This window comes from Pyrus communis, chromosome 12 (assembly GCF_041283825.1).
Source record: "Pyrus communis isolate YQ-2024b chromosome 12, ASM4128382v1, whole genome shotgun sequence".
Taxonomy (NCBI): Eukaryota; Viridiplantae; Streptophyta; class Magnoliopsida; order Rosales; family Rosaceae; genus Pyrus; species Pyrus communis.
Genome location: NC_142576.1, coordinates 21299455 through 21324649, shown reverse-complemented (window position 1 = coordinate 21324649; position 25195 = coordinate 21299455). Strand labels below are relative to the sequence as shown.

At 35.4% G+C, this 25195-nt stretch overlaps 1 protein-coding gene across 1 annotated transcript; it reads right to left on the bottom strand.

Moving 5' to 3' along the window:
• Window positions 1–4599: 4599 nt before the first annotated feature.
• LOC137744791 (rRNA biogenesis protein RRP5) lies at window positions 4600–23395 on the bottom strand. Its single transcript, XM_068484588.2, has 40 exons — window positions 22922–23395; window positions 22606–22817; window positions 22170–22310; window positions 21878–22051; window positions 21323–21422; window positions 19828–19946; window positions 19611–19733; window positions 19395–19466; window positions 18570–18662; window positions 17472–17585; window positions 17249–17371; window positions 15881–16066; window positions 15653–15727; window positions 15408–15544; window positions 14372–14506; window positions 13801–13940; window positions 13659–13724; window positions 12935–13041; window positions 12713–12793; window positions 12547–12621; window positions 12349–12450; window positions 11946–12114; window positions 11703–11848; window positions 11423–11506; window positions 11228–11328; window positions 10932–11082; window positions 10681–10755; window positions 10392–10539; window positions 9094–9745; window positions 8407–8467; window positions 8143–8288; window positions 7862–8045; window positions 7465–7563; window positions 6763–7130; window positions 6484–6660; window positions 5974–6076; window positions 5729–5884; window positions 5386–5616; window positions 5210–5293; window positions 4600–5118 (listed from the first exon to the last, which is right to left on the bottom strand). The coding sequence occupies exons 1-40, from the start codon at window positions 23088–23090 to the stop codon at window positions 5011–5013; spliced, it is 5787 nt and encodes a 1928-aa protein (XP_068340689.2). The 5' UTR covers window positions 23091–23395; the 3' UTR covers window positions 4600–5010.
• Between the last annotated feature and the right edge of the window lie 1800 nt (window positions 23396–25195).

Genomic DNA, 25195 nt, shown 5'->3' with positions numbered 1-25195 from the left:
GACAGGTACTCTCCATAAAGGAAGGTGTGGTATTCAATCATTAACTATGTCTCTACTCATCGACTCTTGCCAAAATATTGTACACTTGTCCAACAAATGGAAATAATTAAAATACCTACCAAGGTGGAAGAAGCCTTGAGAAATCCAAAGTGGACGAACGCAATGCAAATGGAGATGGAGGCATTATAGAAGAACAAAACGTGGAGTGTGGTTAAACTTCCCAAAGGAAAGAAATCGGTGGGATGCAAATGGGTGTTTACTATCAAACATAAGGCGGATAGGACAATCGATAGATACAAGGCGAGGTTACTAACCAAAGGTTATACACAAACCTTTGGTGTTGAAGGAAACATTTGCACCGATTGCAAAAATGAATACTATCAGAGTTTTGTTATCTCTTGATGCTAACCTTGATTGGCCTCTGATACAGTTTGATGTGAAAAATGCATTTTGCATGGGGATTTAGAGGAAGAGGTTTATATGGATTTTCAACCAGGATATGGCATTGAGAACTCTAGTGGAAAAGTATGTAGACTTCGAAAGGCATTGTATGGTTTGAAACAGTCGCTGAGAGCTTGGTTTGGGCAATTCACTCAAGCTATGAAGAAGTATGGATACCAATAAGGGAATTCAGATCATACTTTGTTCATTAAGCGTAAGGATGATAAAGTGACCTTACTCATTATTTATGTGGATGATATGATTGTCACAGGGGATGATACAAATGAGATTGAACGGCTACAGGGGTACTTGTCCTCCGAGTTCGAGATGAAAAATCTAGGGGGACTCAAATACTTTTTAGGAATTGAAGTTGCTGGGTCTCGAGAAGGCATATACTTATCACAACATAAGTATGTGTTAGACTTGTTATCAGAAACTGGGATGCTGGCGTGTAAACCGACGGATACCTCGATTGTGCAGAATCATCATCTTGCGATCTATCAGGATCAAGTACCAACAAATAAAGAAATGTATCAATGGTTAGTTGGAAGATTGATTTACTTGTCACTTACACGACCTGATACTGCTTATGCGGTAAGTGTAGTAAGTCAGTTCATGCATGCACCTAGTGAAGATCACATGGCGATAGTAATGCAGATTCTCAGTTACTTGAAAGGGGCTTCTAGAAAAGGGTTAATGTATAGAAAGCATGGACACATGGATGTGAGAGGATATACTGATGCAAATTGGGTTGGAAATATTACTGATAGGCAGTCTACATCAGGTTATTTTACATTTGTTGCCAGTAATCTTATGACCTGGAGAAGTAAGAAACAGAATGTGATTGCAAGATCATCAGCGGAGGCCGAATACAGGGGCATGGTACATGGTATTTGTGAACTTCTATGGCTTCGGATTCTGCTTACTGAAATAGGGTTCAAGCCTAAGGAACCTATGTTGTTGTACTGTGATAATCGAGTAGCACGTGAGATAGCCGACAACCCAGTACAACATGATAGGACCAAGCATGTTCAGGTGGATAGGCACTTCATAAAAGAGAAGCTAGATGTTAGGCTGGTTGATATTCCATTTGTAAGAACGGAAGAGCAGTTGGTAGATATTCTAACCCATGCAGTTTCCACTGGAAGATTTCAAGACTCACTTGGCAAGTTGGGCTTAGGCAATATCTATGCACCAACTTGAGGGGGAGTGTTAGCATGAGCCCTAGTTTAATTAGGAATATAATCATTATAATTGTATTTCCTAGTTTGTTTAGGAGTCATTAACTTACTTGTACTACAAGAGATATGATAGTATATATATTACCTTCAAGAGGGAGAAGAATAAGAAAAAAAATCTATTGAAACCCTAAAACTAATTTGAACTGTTACTAGTAGGGATTCCGTTTTATTGTAGCAAAGGTGATAGGAATAGGACCATGTATTCATCATATAGACCTCTTATATGTTTTATTGTTCTCCCTTTTTTGCTCCCGAATACAGTAAACCCACGTCATTCCATTTCTATTACGGTGAAACGAAATCCTTGCTAAGAGGGGCTTACACATGTAGACAATGATTATAAATTACTGATGATTAAGTTTATTCTTACATAAATATAAATGTACAGTTCATATTCACAATTTCACAATAAGAAGTATATAGTAATATAGTAAGTAGACTAAAAAAAACATTACCATACTTGTACATGTACGATAATCATTATTTTCTTGCCATTGTCTTTTGGACAGTTGAGTTCCTTTTGTACGCCGGACCGTACCAACCATATACTAATCTCTCATACTATATTTGTCCCCGTCATTTGTTACTCTAATTACTTCAACATATTTCTTTTTCCTTTTTCAGTTTAATTCCTCGTATTAACCATATTATACACAAATAAATCTTAACTTTCTCTCTTGCGTAATATGTGACTAGTAAACATGATACAGGTAAACAATACCACATTGTGTCGACACCCAACAATTAGTTTTACGTTTATTTTGCTTGTAGGTACCTCAACACCACAGCATACACCGGAGGCTTCACCAGACCACAACTGGATGCGCTCTTCAACCAAATGGGGAACAACTTCACAAGTTGGGTTCCAAGTTTTGCCCCAACACAAATAGGTGTAAACGACACAAGTGCGATCACCGAGTTCGAGAACAGCTTGGGAAGAATGAACCCTAGGATTGCTGTAAGGGTAGCTAGAGTTGTGTTTCTGGGCGACCTCAGAAGAATTTTGCTACAAATTATTGTTCCTAGTTGCATAATCCAGTCCAGAAAAGATTTTATCGTTCCGAAATCGGTTGCATTTTACATGAAGAAGAAGCTTGGTGGTCCTGCAGAAGTCAAGATCCTAAACACAGAAGGCCATTTTCCTCAGTTGACAGCTTACCTTCTGCTCTTAAAAGTTCCCCCAAAAACTTCACATCAAATAGATATGCATATATAGGAAACGGTTAAGAGAAGGGATTCGCATTTTTTTTATAAAAATAAGAATTAGTTGTAGAGTCCGCATTACATCAAACTTTAACAATCCAAACCGTCTATTTTTCAAGTTGTACATAGATCATCCTTGCAAAGTATTAGCCAAATCGGAAATGTTTAAGACATCTAATTGAGTTCAAAAAAATTAACGAATACTTTGTTATATAAAAAACAATGAAATTTTATCTTGATAATTAAACAGGCAAATAGTTTCGAATTGAATTGAATTTTTGTAAAGATGATCTATGAAACAAGACTTACAAAATAGATGGTTCAGATTGTTGAAGTTCGATGTAAAGTGGTGGTTCCCACACCTAATTTCAAAAAATGGGGATCCCTTAAAGGGCCTGATGTATTACGTATTTGGTTAAAGCTTTGGCACTGCTTTAAAGCAACTTATTTTTTGGTTTTATGTGGGAGTACCATTTTTATTGTAATTTGTTGCTTCACTAGAAATACACCATATTGTTTTTCTCTTTTACTTCAGAAGTTGTAGGATAGTATTATTCACACATCTATTTTTACCTCCAACACACATTTGTTAATTTTTAGCCATTGATCTTCTTCAATTCATTTGATCCAATGACCGTAAATTGAAAGGGATGTATGAGAAGTAAAAATGAGTGTGTTGTTAGCACTACCCAAGTTGTAAATAGCTCATAAATTATTCTATTCCTAAAACCTAGTGCTAAAAACGCTGTTCATGCAGTGGAATGATGATTTTGCCCCCAATTTACTGTTTCTCTTTTCTTTTCTTTTTTTTAGCTCGCACATCAAAATAACGGATTTGCCTTAGTGAAACACGTGTGATCATCTAATATTAGCTAAAATAGGAGAAGTTTGTGGTCCCATGTGTGTCTACATATCATCACCACTACCAAATAATTCCTATTTATTATTTCCCTAACATGTAACGAGGAGGAATTCAAACTCTAGTGCAAGAGAGCAGAAGTATACTGCCCTGACCAATTAGCCCAACCTGCATCTGCCAAACCTACTTTTGATGAGTGAAGATTCACAAAACCACTTCCACCTTATTCTCTCAAGGACTAAGGGTCCGCTTAGAACCGCTTTTAAATGATTGAAGCACTTTTTCATAAATTGTTTTTTAAGTCCCAAAAGCACCAGAAGTGCTTCTTGCAAGCTGCACCAATTATGTGCTTCTTGTAAGAAGCACTCAAGTGATTCACTTGCATTTTTACTATAGATTGATCCCTAAAACATTTTCACTAAAATCACCTTCAACAATTTTAAAGACAACTTCCAAACGAATCCTAAAACTCTCTATTATCCATTATTTTAGAAAAATTCCTCTCCATTATTATCAAAAAATAGCTCTTCTACTTATAAGCATTTGTGAGAAACAGTTCTTACAAATGCTACTTGATGATACTGTGAACTTTCGAAAACCTCATCAGTTTTGTGAAGAAGATTCGGCATGGGAAATTTATTGCCTACTTAGTCTTCTCATCAAACTAAGGTTTTCAAAAAGATATGCATTTTGTTATTAGAGTTACATCGCCAACTTAGCAATTATCAATACAACAACAACAAAGTCTTCTCTCACTAAATGAGTCGGTTGTATGAAATCTAAAAAACTACTCAACCGAAGAATTATGTTAGTATAATTGTCGGATATTGAATCTTCTTACCAAAAACAATGGGGTGAAAACAAAAACACAGACAAATTCACTAGAAAACTCTCAACCGAAGAATTCTATTAACTTACAATTCCCAAGGGTTACAATTGAGATCAAAACCCCGCCACCGGTAACAAAAATGATAAGTTTCAGTTTCAACAAAAAACAAGAGCGCCAAAATCTTTCCAACCTAAATCTTACATAGTTGTCAGTTATTTCTTACAACGTTGGGACAATTAGTCTTCAAATCTCTCAATGCTTCATCCATGGTACCCTTCTACATCCTGCCATGTAGCCTCCGCATTGAGCTGAAACGACATTGCAAGTTGGGCGAACTATGATCGTCACGATGACAAGAAATCGGACATCCCCCATCTCTCGTGTACACGGCCAACAGCAAATTTGGTTAGCATTCTGAGTAAGAGGAACAATTGATATCAAGCTACTGTATTCTCCACATACTCCATTGCCTTCCGTTTCACATACTCGATCTTTTCTTCATCGCCTTGCGATTTCTCATACGCCAGATACTTTTTAAATAAGAACTGCAAATCCAGAAATGAAGCACCCATATAAGCTCTAACAGGAGACAAAGTCAAAACATTCTCAGTTAAAGGGGAATATAATTGTACACACCTTCATCTTTTTTGCTGGGAGGCTCAAACTAGTTGCCCTCTCAAATAGTGCATGAATCAGATCGCTATTTCCAAGTCGAATTTCCTGCCACGGTGGTACAAAAGAGTGTAAATTACCGCCTTGAATTTGACACAACAAATGAAATAATACTTAAGTGCTAGAAAACGGGCATTTACTTGATCAAGGTAGACGCTCCACAAGTCTGTTCTCTTAGGGTAATTCCGCAAAATATTCTCAAACATGGATCGTCCTCTCTCGGGTTCTCCACATTTAAACTCAAGGATAGCTGTCTGGGAATTGAATTTGATAAGCTTATGCTTAGGAAGGACTTTCTCAGCACGACTGAGAACATCCTGAATCCCATCCTGCTTTCGGATTAAGAGCAGCTTTACCCGCCTTAGCCAAACCTACAAGTCCATTCAGTATCAATATAATGTTTATACATCAAAAGAGCCTTTGAACCTTTACACACACACGCGTATACCCATATAGGAGAACAAAAATGTAGGAAATCACTACCTTGCAGGAAGTCTTGAACTTCCTTGTCATTTTATCAAGTAGCTCATCAGCCAACCTGTGTTGCTCAGTCCTTTCATACAGTCCTAAAAGTGCTAAATGAACTGTTTTGGAATCATTACACTGTACTGCTCTTTGAAAGACTTTCTTTACAGCTTCCTGAAGGAAAGAGGAAAAAAAAAAAAAGCAGGTTAAAGGGCTTCATATCCACATAAGAAAGACGAGGATTGCTTTTACTACTTTATTACCTCTGGAGGACTTCCGTATTTGTTTTCCAAATTGAAATAAGCCACCCAAACATTGAGTTTCTCCTTCTCAGTCTCTTTGTCCAACTTTATTGTTGCCAGAGCCCTTCAGAGAGAAAAGAGAATTCTTCAAGCTTAATTATGTAAACACGGATTATTATAAGCAGCACATATCTACACGCAGTGTCTCAGACACACATTAAAGAACTAAGAGCAAATGTTATAAGCACCAAATATACCAGGAACTTTTGGTTCAGTTATAAGTGCCTACAATAGTTCGTTCAAACAAGTTTAGCATCTATGACAATCTTATTTTACAAAACTTCTTTTAAGCATACCAGAAACCTCTTGTTCTGTACCCGAAACACAGGTTTTCAAACCCTATAGCAAACTACATAACTAGAATAATTATCCAAATATCAGGTCAAGTAGCATGCAATATTTATATGATTATTCCAGAAGCATGACTGTCCCATTAGCATATAAGCAATGAGTGTTTTCTGCAAAGAGTACCTTTCAGCAATTGAGCGTGCCTTCTCAACATTAGATGTAGAGAGCACAAATTCCATATATTTTATCCAGACAAAACTGCTATTTGGAGAAGTTCTAACTAGTTTCTCATATTCCTCATCAGTTCTGGGTATATCATTTGCCAATAGTCTTTCCTCGGCAGACCTTATCTCACGCTCCCTGAAAAAAATTGTTTCCAATTAGAACCAGAAGGGTAAGTGAGGAGTGTGTTGACAGCCTTAGAAAATAAGGAAAAGGGAAACACACAAATAAAAACCCAACCTCTCTTCCTTAGCTTTTTTCTTTGTCGGCTGCATTTTCTTTTCATTGACAGTGCCTACATCAAGATGCTCTCTATCTTCACCGTCGAATTGGTCTATGTCATCAAGAGTGACTTCAAGCGGAGGAACAAAAGCTCTAGATTCTACTTGTGCAAGAAATTGGGATTCTGCATTTTTACTATTGACATCCATGTCCTGGTTAAAAAATGAATTGCTTTCGGGACATATTTCTGACATAGTAACATCCGTAAGAACATTCTCCACAATGGTTTCATCAGGATCTTGTTCTGAGAGCATCTCAAGGTCATCATTGTCCATAATATAAACATCCTTCATCCCAAGAGAAACTCGGTGCCTCCCCTTGTCCACCTGGTAAAAGAAGTTGAATAATTAACTCTACAGTTGTCATGAATGCATAACATTATAGTTAATGAAATGTGTAAACAGAACAATTATTTATGACAACACACTTTTCTTCTGGGGAGCTAAACAATTTTTTATTTAAGGTAATGTGTCAACAGAAACAGAGTGAACCAAAAACACAATGTGAAATTACCTCAGATAGAGGTAAAAGTATTTTCATATAAATGTTCTCATAAGCTCAGTGTTATGTAGTTAAAAAGATCGCATAAATTATAAAAAGATAAAAAAAAACAACTGTCCAAGAGTAGGAATTTTCACAACCATAATAGATAAACAATACCTTCAATACTTTTGCTGTCACCCTCTCTCCTGTTTTGTATTTAGTTTCAATACTGTCGAGTTTATCTTCTGAAAGCTCCGACACATGGCATAGTCCAACCTAAGCACAAAAAAAAGTAAAAAAAAAACATGAAATCCTTTCAATGAAAAGAGGTACACGAATTATAAATGCATTCCCACATGTATAACAAAAGAGAGAAATTTATTACAAAGAACTTTGCTTTCTATTTTTAAATTTGCAAGCATACGTTGCTCATCAAAGGATGCTTAAACAGAAAATGGAATGATATCAAAATCCATATATGTAGTCATTGAGGAAAAACATTGGGCAAATGACACACAGAGACATATAAATAGATATAAAAAGTGAACTTTGCTTGATGTGACTCATCCATTACCACATTTGTGTTGTCAATCGTGATGAATAAACCATATGACTCCATCCTTTTTACCCTGCCAGAGATAATATCTCCAACATGCAAGCTATCCAAATTATCACTTCCAAACTTTGGCACACTGCTTGCGTTCAATGACTTCAAGGTGACTTCAACTCGCTTCGATAATGGCTCCACAGATGAAACCCTGCACCATAGCGTCTTAGTAACAGTGCATCGCTGAATTGAATTCTATCAATAAATGGAACTTTTTTTTCAACATGGGAAAAAAAAAAATTACTTGCCTGCCAGTTACAAGCTTTCCAACTGGGAATTCCTTTTCGAGATCTTGAACATATCCATCGGATAAATTGGAGACGAGAATTTTCGCATCAAGCTTCCGCGAAAGCAAAATAAAACATCCTTTTGGTGTTATATTTTTCACATAACCCTATCATTCAAGAATAATCATGAGCCAAATATGACACTACGATATCCTAATTAAATCAGAGTACATAAAAATAAAAAACTTGCAAGTAAAGCTTTGACAGAGAGAAAATCTTGAACACCTGAACCATCATGTTAGGATTAAGATCATCGATCGTTTCCACATGTTTGGATTGAGAATGTCTGAACAGAAAAAATATTACTGTTTAGTAGCAAAACAGAGAAAGCAAGAGCCAAAGCAAGCAACAAACAGTGAAAACCGAAGAAGGCCAATCTCAATTGCAAAATTTTTAAGTGACAATGCAAAAGTAAAAGTTTGTTAAGCATATCAAAATAAAATGTTATTCACATTCCCAGTTTGTCATTCTGCACACATCTGTGTATGTGTTGAAATAATTAAATATAGATTTTGTAGTGCATGATGACAAACTAGAAGTGTGAACAGCAGCTGTCAAACAAAAACTAATAGAACATGTCGTGATTTTGTAGTACATGATAACTCATCATGACTGAAAATAATTTCCAAGATGCTTCAAAGAACGCCATCAGCGTGGCACATGTAAACTCACACTACCCTATTCATTATGTGCATTACATCGTTTACATGCATATCCTTCATCAAGAGAACATACAGCAATAAAATTCTAGACTGCAAGCATACGAGAACATAAGGTTAAAAATAAGTATTTTGGACAATTCATGCTCCAGAGATGAATTAAATATGCAACTTATTAACACGATGAGCAACAACGGTTTTAATAAAAGTCCATTGCTTCTATGTTACTTTGGCGATGAAGGCCATGACTTACGTGTCATCCTGGGGTTCCACAGAATCTGGACTGAGCCCGCCAACTAAAGAAGCGCGCAAAGACAAATCAATGTGAAAAGTTCCCTTCACAGAGCGGACAAGTTCAAGGACCTTGCATTTGACAAATTGCCCTTCATGATATCCAGACAATGGGTCAGACTCCCATGAGTCGTAAAGTTCAGTATAATGGACCCTGCCATAAAGATGGGGTCCAATTTGCACAGTCATTCCACTAACACCTGGAAGTTTTTTAATTATTCTCCCACCTATAACACGTCCCTCACGAATATGAGCAGTTAGATTCTCATTCATAATGTTAATGTGTGGATCATCCATCTTTGGAACCCCATGATCAACAGTTTTATCAGAGATGGGAGAAAAAGGATGCAGAACCAGGCGCAATAGCTTTTTCTCCCTGTTAACACTTAAGACATAACCAGATACAGCATTTCCCAGGTGAAAGCGTTTCTGAAAGTCTTGAAGTTCACTAGGCTCACAAGCACTGTCGAGAACAAAAAGCTGAGCCCTAACACTTCGAGATATTGTCAACCAGACCCATTCACCATCCACTTTATAAACATAACCAGAGACACATTGCCCAGTTGAGAAATCAAGATCTTCAGTTATAATCTTTTCCCCTATTTCACAGGAACCTGAAATGAAATTGCAAATTCAAAATAAGACAAATAACGATTGAGGAACAAGTAGGTAAGATAAATGAAACAAGACTTAGCCAGAACACCATTAATTAAATAATTAAGAGTAGTCAAGCAATCTGAATGGACATAGAATTTCCAGAAGAAAAATGTCATGACCTAGAAGCTTCAACCAGATAAAAAGAACAAACCTATATAAAAATTTTAACCATTTCTTTTCAATTGATTGAATCTAACAAGTTTTGACATCACAGTTGCATTATGCTATCAAGTAATATCCATGAGATGATGACTACTAAACTTCAACACAGCCAATTATGCTCATGGTGCTGAACATCACATAAGGAAGGTATCCCAGGAATAAGTACAGCTAGAGCAGCTGAATATAATTGACAGTATCATAGAAGCTGAGGAAATTCCTCAGAACAAGAGTTGCTTAGGCTATGACCCAAGATTTTATACTCCATAGAATAACTACAATTAAGATACACATTTTCTTGTTTGCAAGAAGAGAATATAAACTTCCGTTAAAGAGGATGCTTAGAGTAGCATTGGTAAATTTTAACAAACAATCAGATAGTGCAAGAAATCACAATCTAAAGAAACAGACCAGTGTAATAAAAATGTATTAGATGCAAGTTACCCGTTAGCATTGTAGATTTCAAGGAAAGATCCCACTGGTAGCTCGTTTTGTTGTTATCTGAATAATTGGTCTTGGCAACGATCTTTGCAGCCACTGTTTGCCCAATTCTGAAGTTATTAAATGGATCTTCCAGAAACTCATCATTTACCTGCACAAATGGGGATCAGGTAAGTAGTTGTATCAGACAACAATTAGGAACACTGAAATAACATGCATATGATGGGTGAATGCATACAAAATTACAAATTAAAATTAAAAAGGCTTAAATCAAAGAATTCGTAAGATGTACCTCTGTAATGTGAACCCGCCCATGAAAGCCAATTCCAAATTTCAATCTTAGTTCAAGAGGCTTTATTTCCGTAATCTGGATGGTGACACCAGGTGATGAGAGCAATGAGTACACAATAGTCAAAAAGATATTTTGTGTTTATTTATAAATATGTAACAAATACAACAACAAAAAACCAAAGCTCATGATAACTCAATACAATTGAAGAACAGCAGCAAGTTGTAAACAAAATCACCAGAAACGAATATTACCTCTGCCTCAACCATAGATCCCACTTTATAGCTGGACTTCTTCTTTGCCCGTTTTGAACTGGATGTCTCGGACTCACTTATAGATTTAAGTAGTAAAAGCAACCTACCTGTTGTTGTAGGGCTTGGAAGAGCCATAACAGTGGCATCAACACTGCATTAAGAGAAACTATTATACATATTGCTGGCCTATTTCTTTAAGACAACAAGACCACAATCTTTCAAAGCCATATGCGACAACAAACACATTGAATATAGAACCAAAGAAAAAAATGTCAGATAATCAAGACCATGATCACCTTTGTCCATTCAAAAACTGTTTCTGAGGAACTTTTTGAGTATTGTAGTCAGAGATTGATGCATATCCTACAGCATAATTATACTTGGGGATTGACAGAACCTGCGATGAAGAATATAAAAATCAAATAAATAAGAGGTGAACATGTGTGCCAATCAAAATATAAGGTACAACTTAGATTAACTACAAAACTTACCAGGTAATTCTCCTTCACAATCTCAACAATTGCATTTACTGTCTGATGTACCTCCAGGTCATCCAATGCTTCACTTTTTCGTTTCTGAAATCAATATTTAAAAAAAGTAGAGCAAAACAAGAAAGCTAGAAGTTACAACAACGTAAAACGCAACAACAGAGAATGATGAAAATCTTCACTAGTGAGAAATAAGTTTTTTACGAAAGACTACTCTCAGATTCATTACTAAGTTTACACATCAAAATAGAAAATTCGAAGATATACAAGGAAAGCATTTAACCTTCTTATGACTTTTCTTGTCAGAACTTTCTTTGAATTTATTAGTGAACTCTTGTTTCATAGATAAATCAACAAGGTGCTCCACCTTGGCAACATCAAGTACAACTGCATGAACGCTGGAGCCTGTTTCTACAACGGTCCCACCTACTGCAGAGATTACAATGGAAAAAGATAGAATTTTATTACTGTCTGAAAGAAATTAAGAAAACAAATAATTGACCAAACCATCAGTGAAATAACTTACATTGGTAGTGTGTGATGAAACCAAAGACGTCATTATATTTCTCAAAGCTGACAACAACTCCAACATCCTTTACCTCCTGTACTTTTCCCTCAACAACACTGCCAATTGTAAATCCTTCTGACCAATTTGACTTGGATTCTTTTGAGTCTAACAGTTGCAGCGTAGCAATCTGCACCAAAAGGAGCACTTTCAAGGGTTAGAACTATTGGAAAACAATATAGAAACAAAATCTTAATAAAGCATTCTGCAATGTAATTTACAATTACGTAATATGGAATACATATGAAACAACATATAAAAATTAACATAGGAATATAATCAATTAAAGAAGATAACTCGAGAACAAACAGCTATTAAACCAACTCAAGACAACTCAATTTAGAACGGTGCCGATGTTCATTACCTTCTCCTCCAACATAAAGTACTCCTGAATAAAGGACACATCTGTTGAAGAGCAAGATGACTGCTTCAACGACAGTGTTATTCGACCTGATTCGCTACTGACCTGGGGAGGAAATAAGTAGTTAAAGGATCTGATTGCCACTTCCTAGTCTCGTAGCAAATATAAATTTAAAAAATTTGTCTCAAACAGTTCACCCACATTTAGTATATTACTGCGAACAGATTGTCCAATGAAATAGGTTTCTGAAAGATCAGCTTTAGGGTCATCCATTGCCTACAAAATGAAGAAGAAAAAAATTATTGGATTCAGATGTAACAGAGGTAGAGGGGAAGAATATGGAAAACTTGAAGGGGAAGAAATTAACCTTATGCCTGGGGGAGAAACCAGTCAACCGCCCAAGAAAGCGAACAAAACACCCAGTTTCAATTAAGTTACAAATGTAGCCCTAGTTCGATCAAACAGCAAAAATTGTCACTTGTAAGTACTAAGCAATCATTTCAACCAATAAACAACTATACATAACTTGAACAAAGTGTTCCCACAAAAGAATAACATTCCATACACATCGAAAACTTCAGGTGCTTACATGTACTACCGAGTTAGGATGAACTTGACTGAGTTCTGAGGGAAGCTGCTGAACTGAATTAATCAAAGAATATTTTGCAGAAAGGATCAAATTGTTCCCTTCAATGTCTACATCAATCCAAGACAATTTCAAGATTAGAAGTTATCAAAGAAGATATAGATTTCATCCAACTGTAAGAAATTGAAAATTGCATTGAGAATACCCAATTGAAATAGCCAGAGAGAAAATTGTCACAACGAATAAGAGACCGCAGAAATAATAAATGAATACAATTTTAAATTAGACACTCCAAGATCAGATATGTAAGAAAGAAAAAAACTATAGGAAAAGATATGATGCTGGAGATAAAGGATCCCGAATCAATTGGAACATGAAAAAGGTTATGAACTAATTAATAATACAAAAAAAGATTTCATACAGGGAACAAATGCGTCAAATATAAAAACTTTTAGAAGATAATTCCACCTCTATTTAACATTTCCCATACATTCTTCCATTAAATCCAATGTGTCCTTTTTAAGCCCACATGGATCCACCCTTCTCACTGTTCTCTTACTATTGTTTTGTTTGTCCATGAAATATTTTAAGGAAAGGTAAAAGAATAAATTTCAAAATACTTTCTCTAATTGTCGGTTTAATAAGTATAAAAATAAAAACAAAAATGATGAAAGAGAGAGAGAGAGAGAGAGATCAATAGTCAATAAGGGTGATGAAGTTCTCATACCTAGCACTAACAATTGATCAAATTCATATCCAGGCTTCAAAACTGACCTCATCAAAGCAGCAAGCCCTGCATAGCAAGAGATAGAATGAGAGCACCAAACAAGAGACCAAAATAATCAATATCAATGCAAATAAATATATACCGTGGTGATCTGACAAGTGATCGGTAAAAATTGTTCCCATCGAGTAACCTTTTCCATTAACATAAATAGCACTGGGGGTTACTCGATCAACAACTCCAGAAACAAGGCAACCCAACTTGGCTACATCATCCTCAGAAACCCTGTCAATTCAAATCCAATCATATCAGCAGAACAAATATTCAGGCTTGTCATCATCCTCAGAAACCCTGTCAATTCAAATCCAATCATATCAGCAGAACAAATATTCAGGCTTGTCTTCTTCTTTGGTAATTGAAACTCAAACTTAATGCTCTGGTCTTAAAAATTTGAAAACATAACTCACTATATAAATCTAAATCATTAAAGCCATCAAGGATCTAACTACAGCATACAGCTAACTGGAAATACTTTTAACATTTCAGAGGCATAGATACATTAAAGCATTTGAGTTTTTTACATTTTTCTGAAAATAGACAATACATTAGGGCATTTGAATTCACTCCCAAAAGTAAAACCAAGCAAAACTCACAAATAAGTGCATAGAAGTTGATAAAATAAATAAATAAATAAGTCATAGCATAAGGAAACAAACCTTGGAGGCCTAATTACGAAGCTAAGTTTGATCCGCCTTGATGTAGGATTGGAATTGATAACTCTACATTTGACAACTTGCCCAACATGATACATTGAACTTGGGTCAGATCCTGTTTCCAATCCGAGTTCAGATCTGGTTTCAAATAAGAACAATTAATCAATAACAAACAAATGTGAGTACAATTAAAAATAAAAATAAAAACAAAACATACCACACAAAAAAAAAACCAAATAGTTAATGTTCTGCATAAATAAACCGACAATTTTAATGATTTGGTGTATTTAACAATGTGTCACTTCCAAGACTTCTAAGAACATTAATTGAATAAATAGAAACGGAGAACAAAGATATGCATGCTACACCTTACTTTGACATATTCGTGTCAAATAGATGATATCTTACTTCCAATCAATAGCCAAGAGGAAAATCCCCTTACTTTGGCTATGTCCATATTTAAACTGAAGGAAAAACTTACAACAATTGGAAGACATTCATTTAGAATGTTCATATATGAACTAGAAACCTTTCCATAGATTGTATATATGCAATACATTCATCTCCCTTGTCAAACAAATATGAGTAATTCCGATCACAGATCATACAGTCTTCTGTAGACTAAAGATACAAGAAATACAACTTTCTTTTACTTAGCCTTTCCCTGTATTAACATGCACATGCCTTCAGTTACAGTTTAAATGCTCAATTAAATCATGTCGAGCAAGTGCCTGAACTTCAACACCAAAGAAAAGTACTAGCCTTCCATTGGTTGAGCCTTAGATTTAAGCTGGTCATAGCAACATATACATTGCCAACAAATGTATATAAAGAAACATCTATGCTGAGGAAATGAATCATCTATAGTAAGAAATCCACCAACAAGACAGGAAAACAACACATGCAAGTAAGATTAACACTGCAAAATAAGAAGACGTATTCCATATACCAAAATATAGAGTATAGACTAACATTTATTACGATCATCATTCAAGTCAAGAAATTATTTAGACTGCAAGCTAAGTGGTCAGGGCCTTACCTTGGAGCAAATCCTTGGACTCCATTGTAAAAATGGACAAAGCATCCATGTTCTTCAATCTTTCTTATCCACCCATGGGTGATTAATCCGTCAGCAGCCTCAGCATATGAACTAACAATCCCATGTTTCGATTTCACCTGTAAATCAACCAGATGAATACTATTTGTAGAAGATTGAAAGATACTATGCCAACCAAAGAAAAAAAATATAGAACAATCAAAACTTAAAACAAAAATATTACATACAAGTGTTTTCTTGTGTGTAACAGTTATTCTCTTGGACTTGCAACCAAGCACACGGAACAGAAGTTCAGCTCCAATCTGCAGAGTGACATGGGAAATGGAATGAAAAGATTCAAAATTAAATTCCAGATAACAATTGTCACTATAATATCATTGACCTGTAAAAATAAAATCCATAGGAGAGTCCAGTGAACATATATCATGGCCGAAAAGAGTACACGTATAAGATACCTTAAATTTTTTTCCAGGCTTTGCAATTTCAAATTCAGACATATGAGTAAGAGGGCAAAGTGCCTTCACACCACCAGGAAATTGCACGATAGCACCAAAGCTGTCCACAGCTATGATTTTACCTCTCACCACCATCCCAGGCTTGACATCAGAATGAGTAAAGACTGTCCCTTCCATAGCGCTGGCCTGCTTCACAGAAATCCAATAGACATACTTGTAAATCAGTAAGGGCAACACCTAAACATGGAATAACCAGCATCGTCTTCATGGGAGAGAGTAAATCCTGAATTTTTCTAGACGGTGAAACATAATTTCCAAGGAAGTATAAATCAAGCTAGGGTATGAAATGATACAGAAAGAGAGCTATCTGCTTATGTTCAGTTAGAAACAGGCGCAATTTGGTTGCTTCAGAAGACACAAGGATATCCACAACATATAGCTCAAAAAAATTTGCATGACACAGAACCCAAAGAACCTTAACAATAAAAGGCTCCTTCAGTGAACAAAAACAGGAAGAGGGTTACCACCACCAGTGGCATTTACAACTAACATATAGAAAATATTTATTGTGGAAATGGAAGAATACAATTTCTAGTTTTGTGGAGCTGCAAACAAAATGAGGTAAACTAGATAACTGGTTCATCAAATCTGACTCAAACAAACAAGATGAGGCTCTAACTCAACCTAATATTCCAACCAAATCAGAAATATTCTAATTGCAACACTACTTGGTAAATACAAGATACTGAAAATAAGAAATTACTCGGTTCAGTTGTTCTTTCCTGAATAATCCACTTTCATATGTTAAACTTGAAGAGAAGTTGGCACATAAGAAACTAGCTGACAATTATATCAACCAGTTGTCCCTGGGATCCTAAGCATTGCATAAGACTGTAGAGATTGTTCCTATTTGGTCTGTCAATCCAAAAAGTCCTCCTTAGATCGATGGTGGACAACTCAAATATGTACGTCAAGATAAGTTTATTTGAAAGTGAGATGAGACCGTCCTCTGATGCAGATCCATCTTTAGTTGGCCATACAACTTGAGATCAATCTTCAGATTGGTTAATATCATCATATGGCTAAATGAGTTTTAGAGTCAACATTTTAGGGAAAAGTATACCAAAGTTTGCAAAACATGTTTTTGATACATGTTAGATGCCACTTAGGCTCAGGCTTCTTCAGCACAATAGCCTAAACTTCAAAGTTCATGTCAAAATCATTTAGTAAATGATCATTCCAAGCGAGGGTAATATGGGCATTTAGGCAAAAGCTCTGCAGCTCCCTTTCTACAATACACTACGCCACAAGGTGTAAAATCAAACAAGTATATGTCACCAGAAGCAAGGTTCAACATATAAACATCACCTTCAAAGTCCCTGTCGCAAGCCCTTCCAGGTGTCTAAAACCAAGAATTCTGACACGAACACGACTACCTAGCTTGAACTTTTTTTCAAGCTTTCGAGCATCCTCTTCAGCCACATCAGATATCTATAATTAAGACAATTAATAAAAAAAGATTCATCATCTATATGATAACAAATATGTTAGCAAAAGTAGCCTCACAATTAAGGCTACAGAATGAACGTACACTAACGTATGCCGGAGTTGAAACCGGGGTAGATGGTAATTCAAGCAGAAGGCCCAATCCTTTGTCGACCCTCACCACTTTTGAGTCATCACATATGTCTCCAATTTTAACAAGCTACACATTAAAGCAAATGATGTTAGTCTCAAGAAGGGTGGTTGTTCTTCTCTTTCCCAGTGACCTTCTGGACTAGTTTTTGGCAAAAAAAGCCTCCACAAGCAGTTATAAGATGGGCACAATAGCGGCAGAGAAAAAGAGAGAGCGTGGGAGAGGAGGTGAAGAGAATAAAAGGAGAATGTCCGAATATTCTAAACACTTGGTAAATTTAATCTTCTTATTCTCTCAACCCCGTGTGTACCAAAGAAAAAAAAACTACAAATGTTTTCCAGGAAAAAATTCCATGCAGTGGTGATACTTCTCTGTTTTGATAGCAGTCCACAATGTTGATAGTTACTCAACAGAAGCTCTAAAGATTGAAGGAAAAAAAATTAATAGTAAATTAGAAGAACATAATCCAATTGATTCTTAGTTGAGAAATTGCCTTGGTGTCCTCCCATTGCACTGCAAAGTAAGAAGGGTGTTTTCCTAAAGTATTTGAGTTTGAAGTATTTTTCTCTAGACCTAATTTCATCATGGACTTAAATGTGAAAAGCCCAAATTTTAAATTCATATCGGATGACCAAAGATATCTCCATGGCTAGCCTATTTTTAAACGAAAAACAAAGCATAATAACAGTTGTTGTATAACAATCCTAATTTTGATAATGAACGACTGGAGCATCAATTTATGGAAGAAACAAATCATTCTACAAACAGACTAAAAGGGACCCCAGCTGAGCATCTGCTTCCAACAAGACAAGTGAAACCCAAAACATGTGCCCACATATGGTAATATGGACCAGGAATGACTCATCAATCCTAAATTTAAGTATACAAAGTCAAATCTTGTTCACAGATACGTTATAGGACTACAGACTACCGCTGCACAACACACAATAAAAAAAAAAAAAAAAAAAGGAAAGATAAACTTCTGAGTCCAAAATTTTATCTCAGAGCATAAAGTGCAAGACATTAGAGATTTATGAATGCAAAATAACTTACTGAAGGAGGAGCCTTGTTATGGACAAGATGTGGATTCAGCGTCAAACCAACAGCTCTAGTTGAAGGATCAATAAACAATATTCGAGCATTAACCTAAAACAAAATAGTATAAACGCATTTACAAATAATTAGAAACACGCAACTCAAAGGAAATGAAGTAACAAACGAGACCCCAGAGTACTCAATCAAACCAAAATTAATTGGATAAGAGGAGTCGTTAAATAACTTACTAAAAACCACAAGATCAACAGTACTTGGAAGATTATGCGTGCAAAAAAAAATTAACCATAAGATGTAAAATCATCACATAGTATTCAGATCTACATCCTTTTTTATAAAACTTAATCTAGGAAAAAATTAGACGGATGACTTACAGAAATATTGTAACATAGAGATGAAAGAAATAATCCAAGGAGAGGACAGACAGTTGACAAGAGGGCAAACCAGATAAGACCAATGAGTACTATAGCCAAACATGAACATGATCTAGTCCAACAAGATCATGATCTAGAACTTGCAACAGACATGAACATTGTGATATTTCCTTTTTGCAGTTTTAATGTTGTACTATAGCCAAACCAGATAAGACCAATGAAAAACAGAAGGCAGCTTCGTTTTTTGGGCGAACCAAAATCAAGCCACCACGCTAAGGAGTTGTCACAGACCATGCATCAGATGTAAATAAATATATATATATATGCATGTATATGCTGTCCACTGTTAATGCACATACATATTATATTCATGTTTCCATTTGCCATTACACCATTAGCGGCACTAAGTAAGAATTATTCAGATGAATTGACCGTGCATTTTAACACTTGCCTTCTTGTGTTGATTGTACTCCTCCTTCCAGTTTATGGTAGGGCAACTATTTTGCAGATGGAATAAATCAACCTGCAAATTTGAAATGAAGAAATGTACATAAAACATGAAAAAAACTAAAATTTATTCACATAGTGACATAGCCTGCTGTCATCTTTTGCTCATATGATTCGTGTAAGCAACTCGTATAAAAGGAATACATAGATAAGAACTTACAGTTCCAGTAAAGTAAGTTAGAAATGATAACATAACCCCATTTTCAAGGGTCGATAGCACACGAGCATTAACCATCATGCCTGGAACGAGTAGATCAATTGAAATTCCCTTGAGATCCTTGGTCTGTATATGATTTCAGAAAGGAAAAATAATAATAAATAAGAAGGGAAAATGTGAAAATGAAACATAAAACATATGAGAGCACGGGGGGGCATACCACACATTTTGACACGGTTTCTGGGTCAGAATTCAAATACACAACCTTGCGGATTTTATCAACACTTTTAACAGCACCTTGAAGTAGTTGCCCAGCTTTCAGTTGAATCTCCTTGGTGTCTGAAAAGACAACATAATGAAAAGCTAATAAATTTCTTATATTAAATAGCAAAATCAGAAATTACACCTGCAGCATATGGCTAGTCAGAATTTATCCCAAAACAAGTGAGAACAAAGAAATGAAATTTAGAATAATAATAGGTAAATAGAACAAAACACATAAAAACCTCAACTGTGAATTTCAGACATGAAACAAATACAGATTCTTGCAATTATACTCTGTGTGGAGTATTACAAGATAACAGTTTAATTATTTATCCAAGATCCTCTAAGAAACCAAAAAATTAGGAACACAGAAACAAGCAAATGTAACCTCATCTATTGTAAATTCAATTAGCCATCCTGTGACCCTCAAAAAATACTTCAGAATCTTATACTAAAGTTTTGGATGTTGCATGTGAAAGTTCACTCCGTTTACTCTTTATTGGTACAGAAGACCGAGAGTTATGACATAACATTTTACAAACATCAGAATATGGTATACTACAGCAATAACAGAAGAGCCGTGTCTCACCCACCTAATCCTCGGAAATATTACATTTAACTTACATGCATGTTTTTCCTAATGACCTCTATCCATCTTATTTTTGTTTTCTTGTTTATATAATCACCCTAACTATTCTATTCGTCTTCACTTCTTTTTCTTTTTCAACAAGAAGAAAAATATTTTTATTGATTAGAGTGGAATCCCACACAGAATAATGAAAGCATTATACTAATGATAAAAAGATTTTGAGCTTCTCCACCCATTACCAATTGATTTTGGGCTGAAACTCCTTTCGGTAGTTATGAACTGTTATGCACTTAATCAGCACCCACAAGCAGCCTATACTTGTTTACGTTTACTCTTGCTACAAAAGTGCTCTTAACTTCTAATCAATTACATGACAATTTCAAAAAGTAAATAATCATACAACATAAATGTAAATATTTATATTTCATTATTTCATTATTTCTACAACTACTTCGATAGTTATGAACTGTCATGTACTTAATCAGCACCCATAAGCAGCCTAGACTTGCTTATTTTTGCTCTTACCACAACAGTGTTCTTAACTTCTAAAGTTCTAATCAATTACATGGCATTTGCAAAATGTCAATAATCATACAACATAAACGTAAATATTATATTTCTACAAATACAGGTCCTCACATAGTCATGTTTCTCAACCTTTAGATCAAATATGGACAGCTTAGGCGCACCATGTAACAGATCTAATAGCAGGAAATATGATCTCACTTCAGGATCTTATTTAAGGACCTTCTGAGAGAATAATGAGTAGGTTTAAATTTATATAGGGCTAGAAAGAGTAAAGAAGAAGGTACTAAAAGTAATTGGTACACATAAACGGATAAACCTATACATGTGGACTTACCAGATTCATTCTTTTTTGGCAAAAAACCCGTAAATGAAGATAAACCAAAATGGAGAATATAACCATGGTCTTCAATGCTTTTAACATATGCAGTAAGGACCTGAAATTAAAAAATAACAAAGAAAAAAAATTAACATGGTAGAGAAAAAAATAAATAAATAATTAGAAAAGATCAGGTCTGCTTTATCAGCCAAACAGAGAGATTAGCAGCATTCAACTTTAAAAGCAGTGATGCCTTCCAAAGGCACAGCCGAACTGGCCTCATTTCAAATAAACAAATGGAACAGTCAACGCAATAGATTACTAGTCTGCGTTCGTGTGGTTGCCCTTGCTGCATATTTCTAGAATGCTTCATGTTGAAAACTGATATCTAATATAACCAATAATGTCTTTTTTTCTACTAGAGATGTATCAGCTATCTTCGTTATCTTATTACATTGTATCAAACTATGAAATTCATATTATGATTCAGAAGCTTTCAAACCATTTATCAAAAGCAAAAGCTAGATATAAGAAGAAATGAAAATGAAAAACTATGTGATCAGATTATCTTACCATGCCTTCTTGAACAGACTCCAAAGTGAAGCCCTTGTGCAACAAAGATAGGCGCAAAGAAAGCCAGATCTTCCTTTTCCCTTTCTCTTTCTTATCCTCATCTAACTTCAATACAATGCAAGATACCAGCTGCCCAGTATGGAATACGCTAGGAAGGAGACTATCTGCTACAGCCTGGTAAATATTACAATACAAAGATTGCTCAGAAAAAAATTAAAATATTTTCAAATAAAAAATGGGATATAATATGATAACAACGATGAGATTACAGGAAAAAAATACTTATTATTACCTTATTTTCATCATCCAAAATAGGATCAAAAGCTTCAGAAGCTCGAACTAATCCACGCAATCCCCCTGGAAGACTAATTACGAGGTCCTTTTCATTTACTTCAGAGACAACTCCCCAGACCTTCATTCCAGCAGAAATATTCTGGACAGACGTAAAGGAATGGTACATCAACAACTTTTGACCCAAAATAATACTGAGAATACCATATGATGCATTGACTCGAAAAAATATACAATGTACTTTATATAATCTTTTTGGATGGCTCGTAAGTATTCTTTGGGGATAACAAAAGGCTTCACTTCACAGAGCCTAATAACATCATTTATCTTACCTGAGGTATACACATACATATATACACACATTTGAAAATTTAACAAAAATTAAGGTAGATTCTTCATTCTTCCAAAAATTACAATGCTTTATGTTTTCAGGATACCTTCATAGTAATCTTGTTTGCATATTTAGGTAGCTTTCCAGAAATACCGTCACCGAAAAGCGACCCCAAATCGTCCTCCTTCGTTGCGACACTATTCTTCTGCATCCCGCTCCTCTTCCTCTTCTTCAGCTCCCGCTCCTCAGCCTCAAATTCAGCATCGACTTCGGCCCGAATTTCATCCCGCTCTTGTCGATTCAAAGCACTTCCTCCCCCTTCAATTAAAAACAAAAATTTACAAACCATTTAATTCCCAATATAATCTAAAATAACAAAGCACAAAAGTGAATAAAAATAAATAAATTGTAGAAGTTCAAACCTCTAGGGAAGTCGGGGACGTCGTCTTCGAGCTGCAAAGCGACGGCTTCAGACCTGACGTCGTCGTTTTGGTCCTTGTTTGGTTTGAACGGTTTTTTGGAGGACTTGTTGAACTTTGGAGCGTCTCCGGGCTTCTTCTTGGCCTGAGGTTTCTTGAAAGGCGGTGCCATTTTCACAGAACGACAGCGGTGGTCGTATGCAACGAGAGATGAGCGTGTATATATATATACGTGTGTGCGTATATATGCGTCTGGGTTCTTCTCTGGGATTGGGGTTTAGAGGTTTAAGGAGAAGGGGACTGAGAGCGGGGACTGCAACTCGGCGAGGGTTTAGGGCGAGTGGGGGTAGAGGGGGATCAAGCCAAACGGCGTCGTGGGGGTTACGGCTTTACGTTATGAACGCTGTCGTTTTGGGAGTTTTTTGTTTACCCTAATGGCACGTTAGGGGTAATCGAAATCAAAAGGCGGAATTGAATGCCAATTGCAGGATACTCAAATGTTTACTAAGTATTGAGAAATCAAATATTTGTTGGGACCCATGCAAATTTTGGAATTTGATTTGAATTTCCTACAATTTGGTGGTATTTGAATTTCATATTGTTAGGGGTAATCGGAATAGACATTTCCTCCCTATTATGACCTTATTTATTTTCAAATTTTCAAAATTACCCTTCATATTAACCCATCGAAACACTAAGTTGCCTATCCTAATAATAAGATTCTAAAGTTTTGCTATGTTGCGTATTAAAAGTTTAATGGTACAAATGGTGAATTATTTTGGTTGATAAGCATTTCTTCAACTACGTCTTGAGTTTAAATTATCATTAATCTAGTTTAGAATAGTAACATTACATGATAAATAAAAAACAAAAAAATAGTAGGGTAAAACTATAAAGTACAATCCCAAACTTTTATTTTTCTTTTTTTTATTGGAATGGCGTTTAATTGAATCACAATAAGATGGTACAACGGATAGTTAAAAGTTTAATCAAAATCAAACATGAAAATTAAAAGCAAAAGTTGTAAGTACCCCTGATGTCTGTCTTCCTAACCCACTCAATAAACAAAAAGGTCGACTAACCAGTTTTTGTTTATGGGCTGGCCCGACCAAGTCTTAGGGCTAGGCTTTATCTAGACCAAATTTAAACGAGCAGGGCCTGGATTGATATTGTTGTTTTTTTTTAATGAAAAAACGATATTATTTACACTAAGAGGTGGGTTAAGTCTTACAATGGACTAGTAATAATCAGGTTCAAATTCATCTTTGGCGAGAATCGAAGCAAACACTTTTTACTTACAAGTAAAGAGGAATAGCACTTGACCGAAATACTAAATGGCTTTGTGATGACTTTATATGTAGTAGGACATAGAGAACTGTTGGAGTTTTTTGAGTAAAAATTTCATTGTCCCACAATTGTCATCATCAAAAGGTTCCCTGACTTTATAAAGCTTTATCCCTCTTAGAAAGTGATTGAAGTGATGGAACATGAAGAGTAAAATTAGGCTCAATCTTAGGTTTGGGCTTTTTGGGGTGTGCAAATAATTAAATTCATTAAATAATTAATTTAATTTTTAATTCAACAAACTCATCTAAGATGTCTCATAAAAGACCATCCCATATTCATACCTATTGCTAACAAACATATATAATTTATATATACATTCATCTGCATGGCATTTATAACACAAAAAAAAAAAAAAAAACGAATTCTCCCTCTACAATTCCAAAACCATCTTACTAAGAGAACCACAAAGATATTTGTCAGAAGTCTAGTTTCTCGATGCTAAAATCTTGACTTAGATCATTGAATTATGTTGAAGCAGACGTCTTTTGAACTACAAGCACAGAGTAAGGACGAAATTCTGTTTAAAGACTTGCGGTACGCAAGCCTCGATCTTCAGTTTATCTGTTTAATATTATTTCATTTTGTCATACTCTGTCAAAATATTTATTCACATTTATTATTTATTAGCATATATAAATTTATCATAGATTGTTGATAGTTTCCAACAAGAACAATGAGTAAGAGGTAAGTGTGTTGGGTTTTTGATGTGGATGCATGTCGATTTCACCTAGAGATAGAAGTCTACCTTGGTGTTCTACTCTTGGTTTCTTTGTTCTGTCATCTGCTTGAATGGAAAGGGATCCTCTCTTGATTCTTTCCATCAACTCCACCAAGGCCACAAATCTGGGCCTTTGAAATTTGATCAAACGGCTATAAACAGGGATCCACTTTAAAAGTTATAATAACTTTAGCAGTTTGATCAAATTTCAA

Coding starts and splice junctions, on each gene's coding strand:
- LOC137744791 (XM_068484588.2), bottom strand. CDS start 23,090: ATGGCACCGCCTTTCAAGAAACCTCAGGCCAAGAAGAAGCCCGGAGAC. Junction 19,734..19,827: donor AAACCGTGTCAAAATGTGTG/GTATGCCCCCCC, acceptor AATCATATACAG/ACCAAGGATCTCAAGGGAAT. Junction 17,372..17,471: donor CAACTCCGGCATACGTTAGT/GTACGTTCATTC, acceptor TCTTAATTATAG/ATATCTGATGTGGCTGAAGA.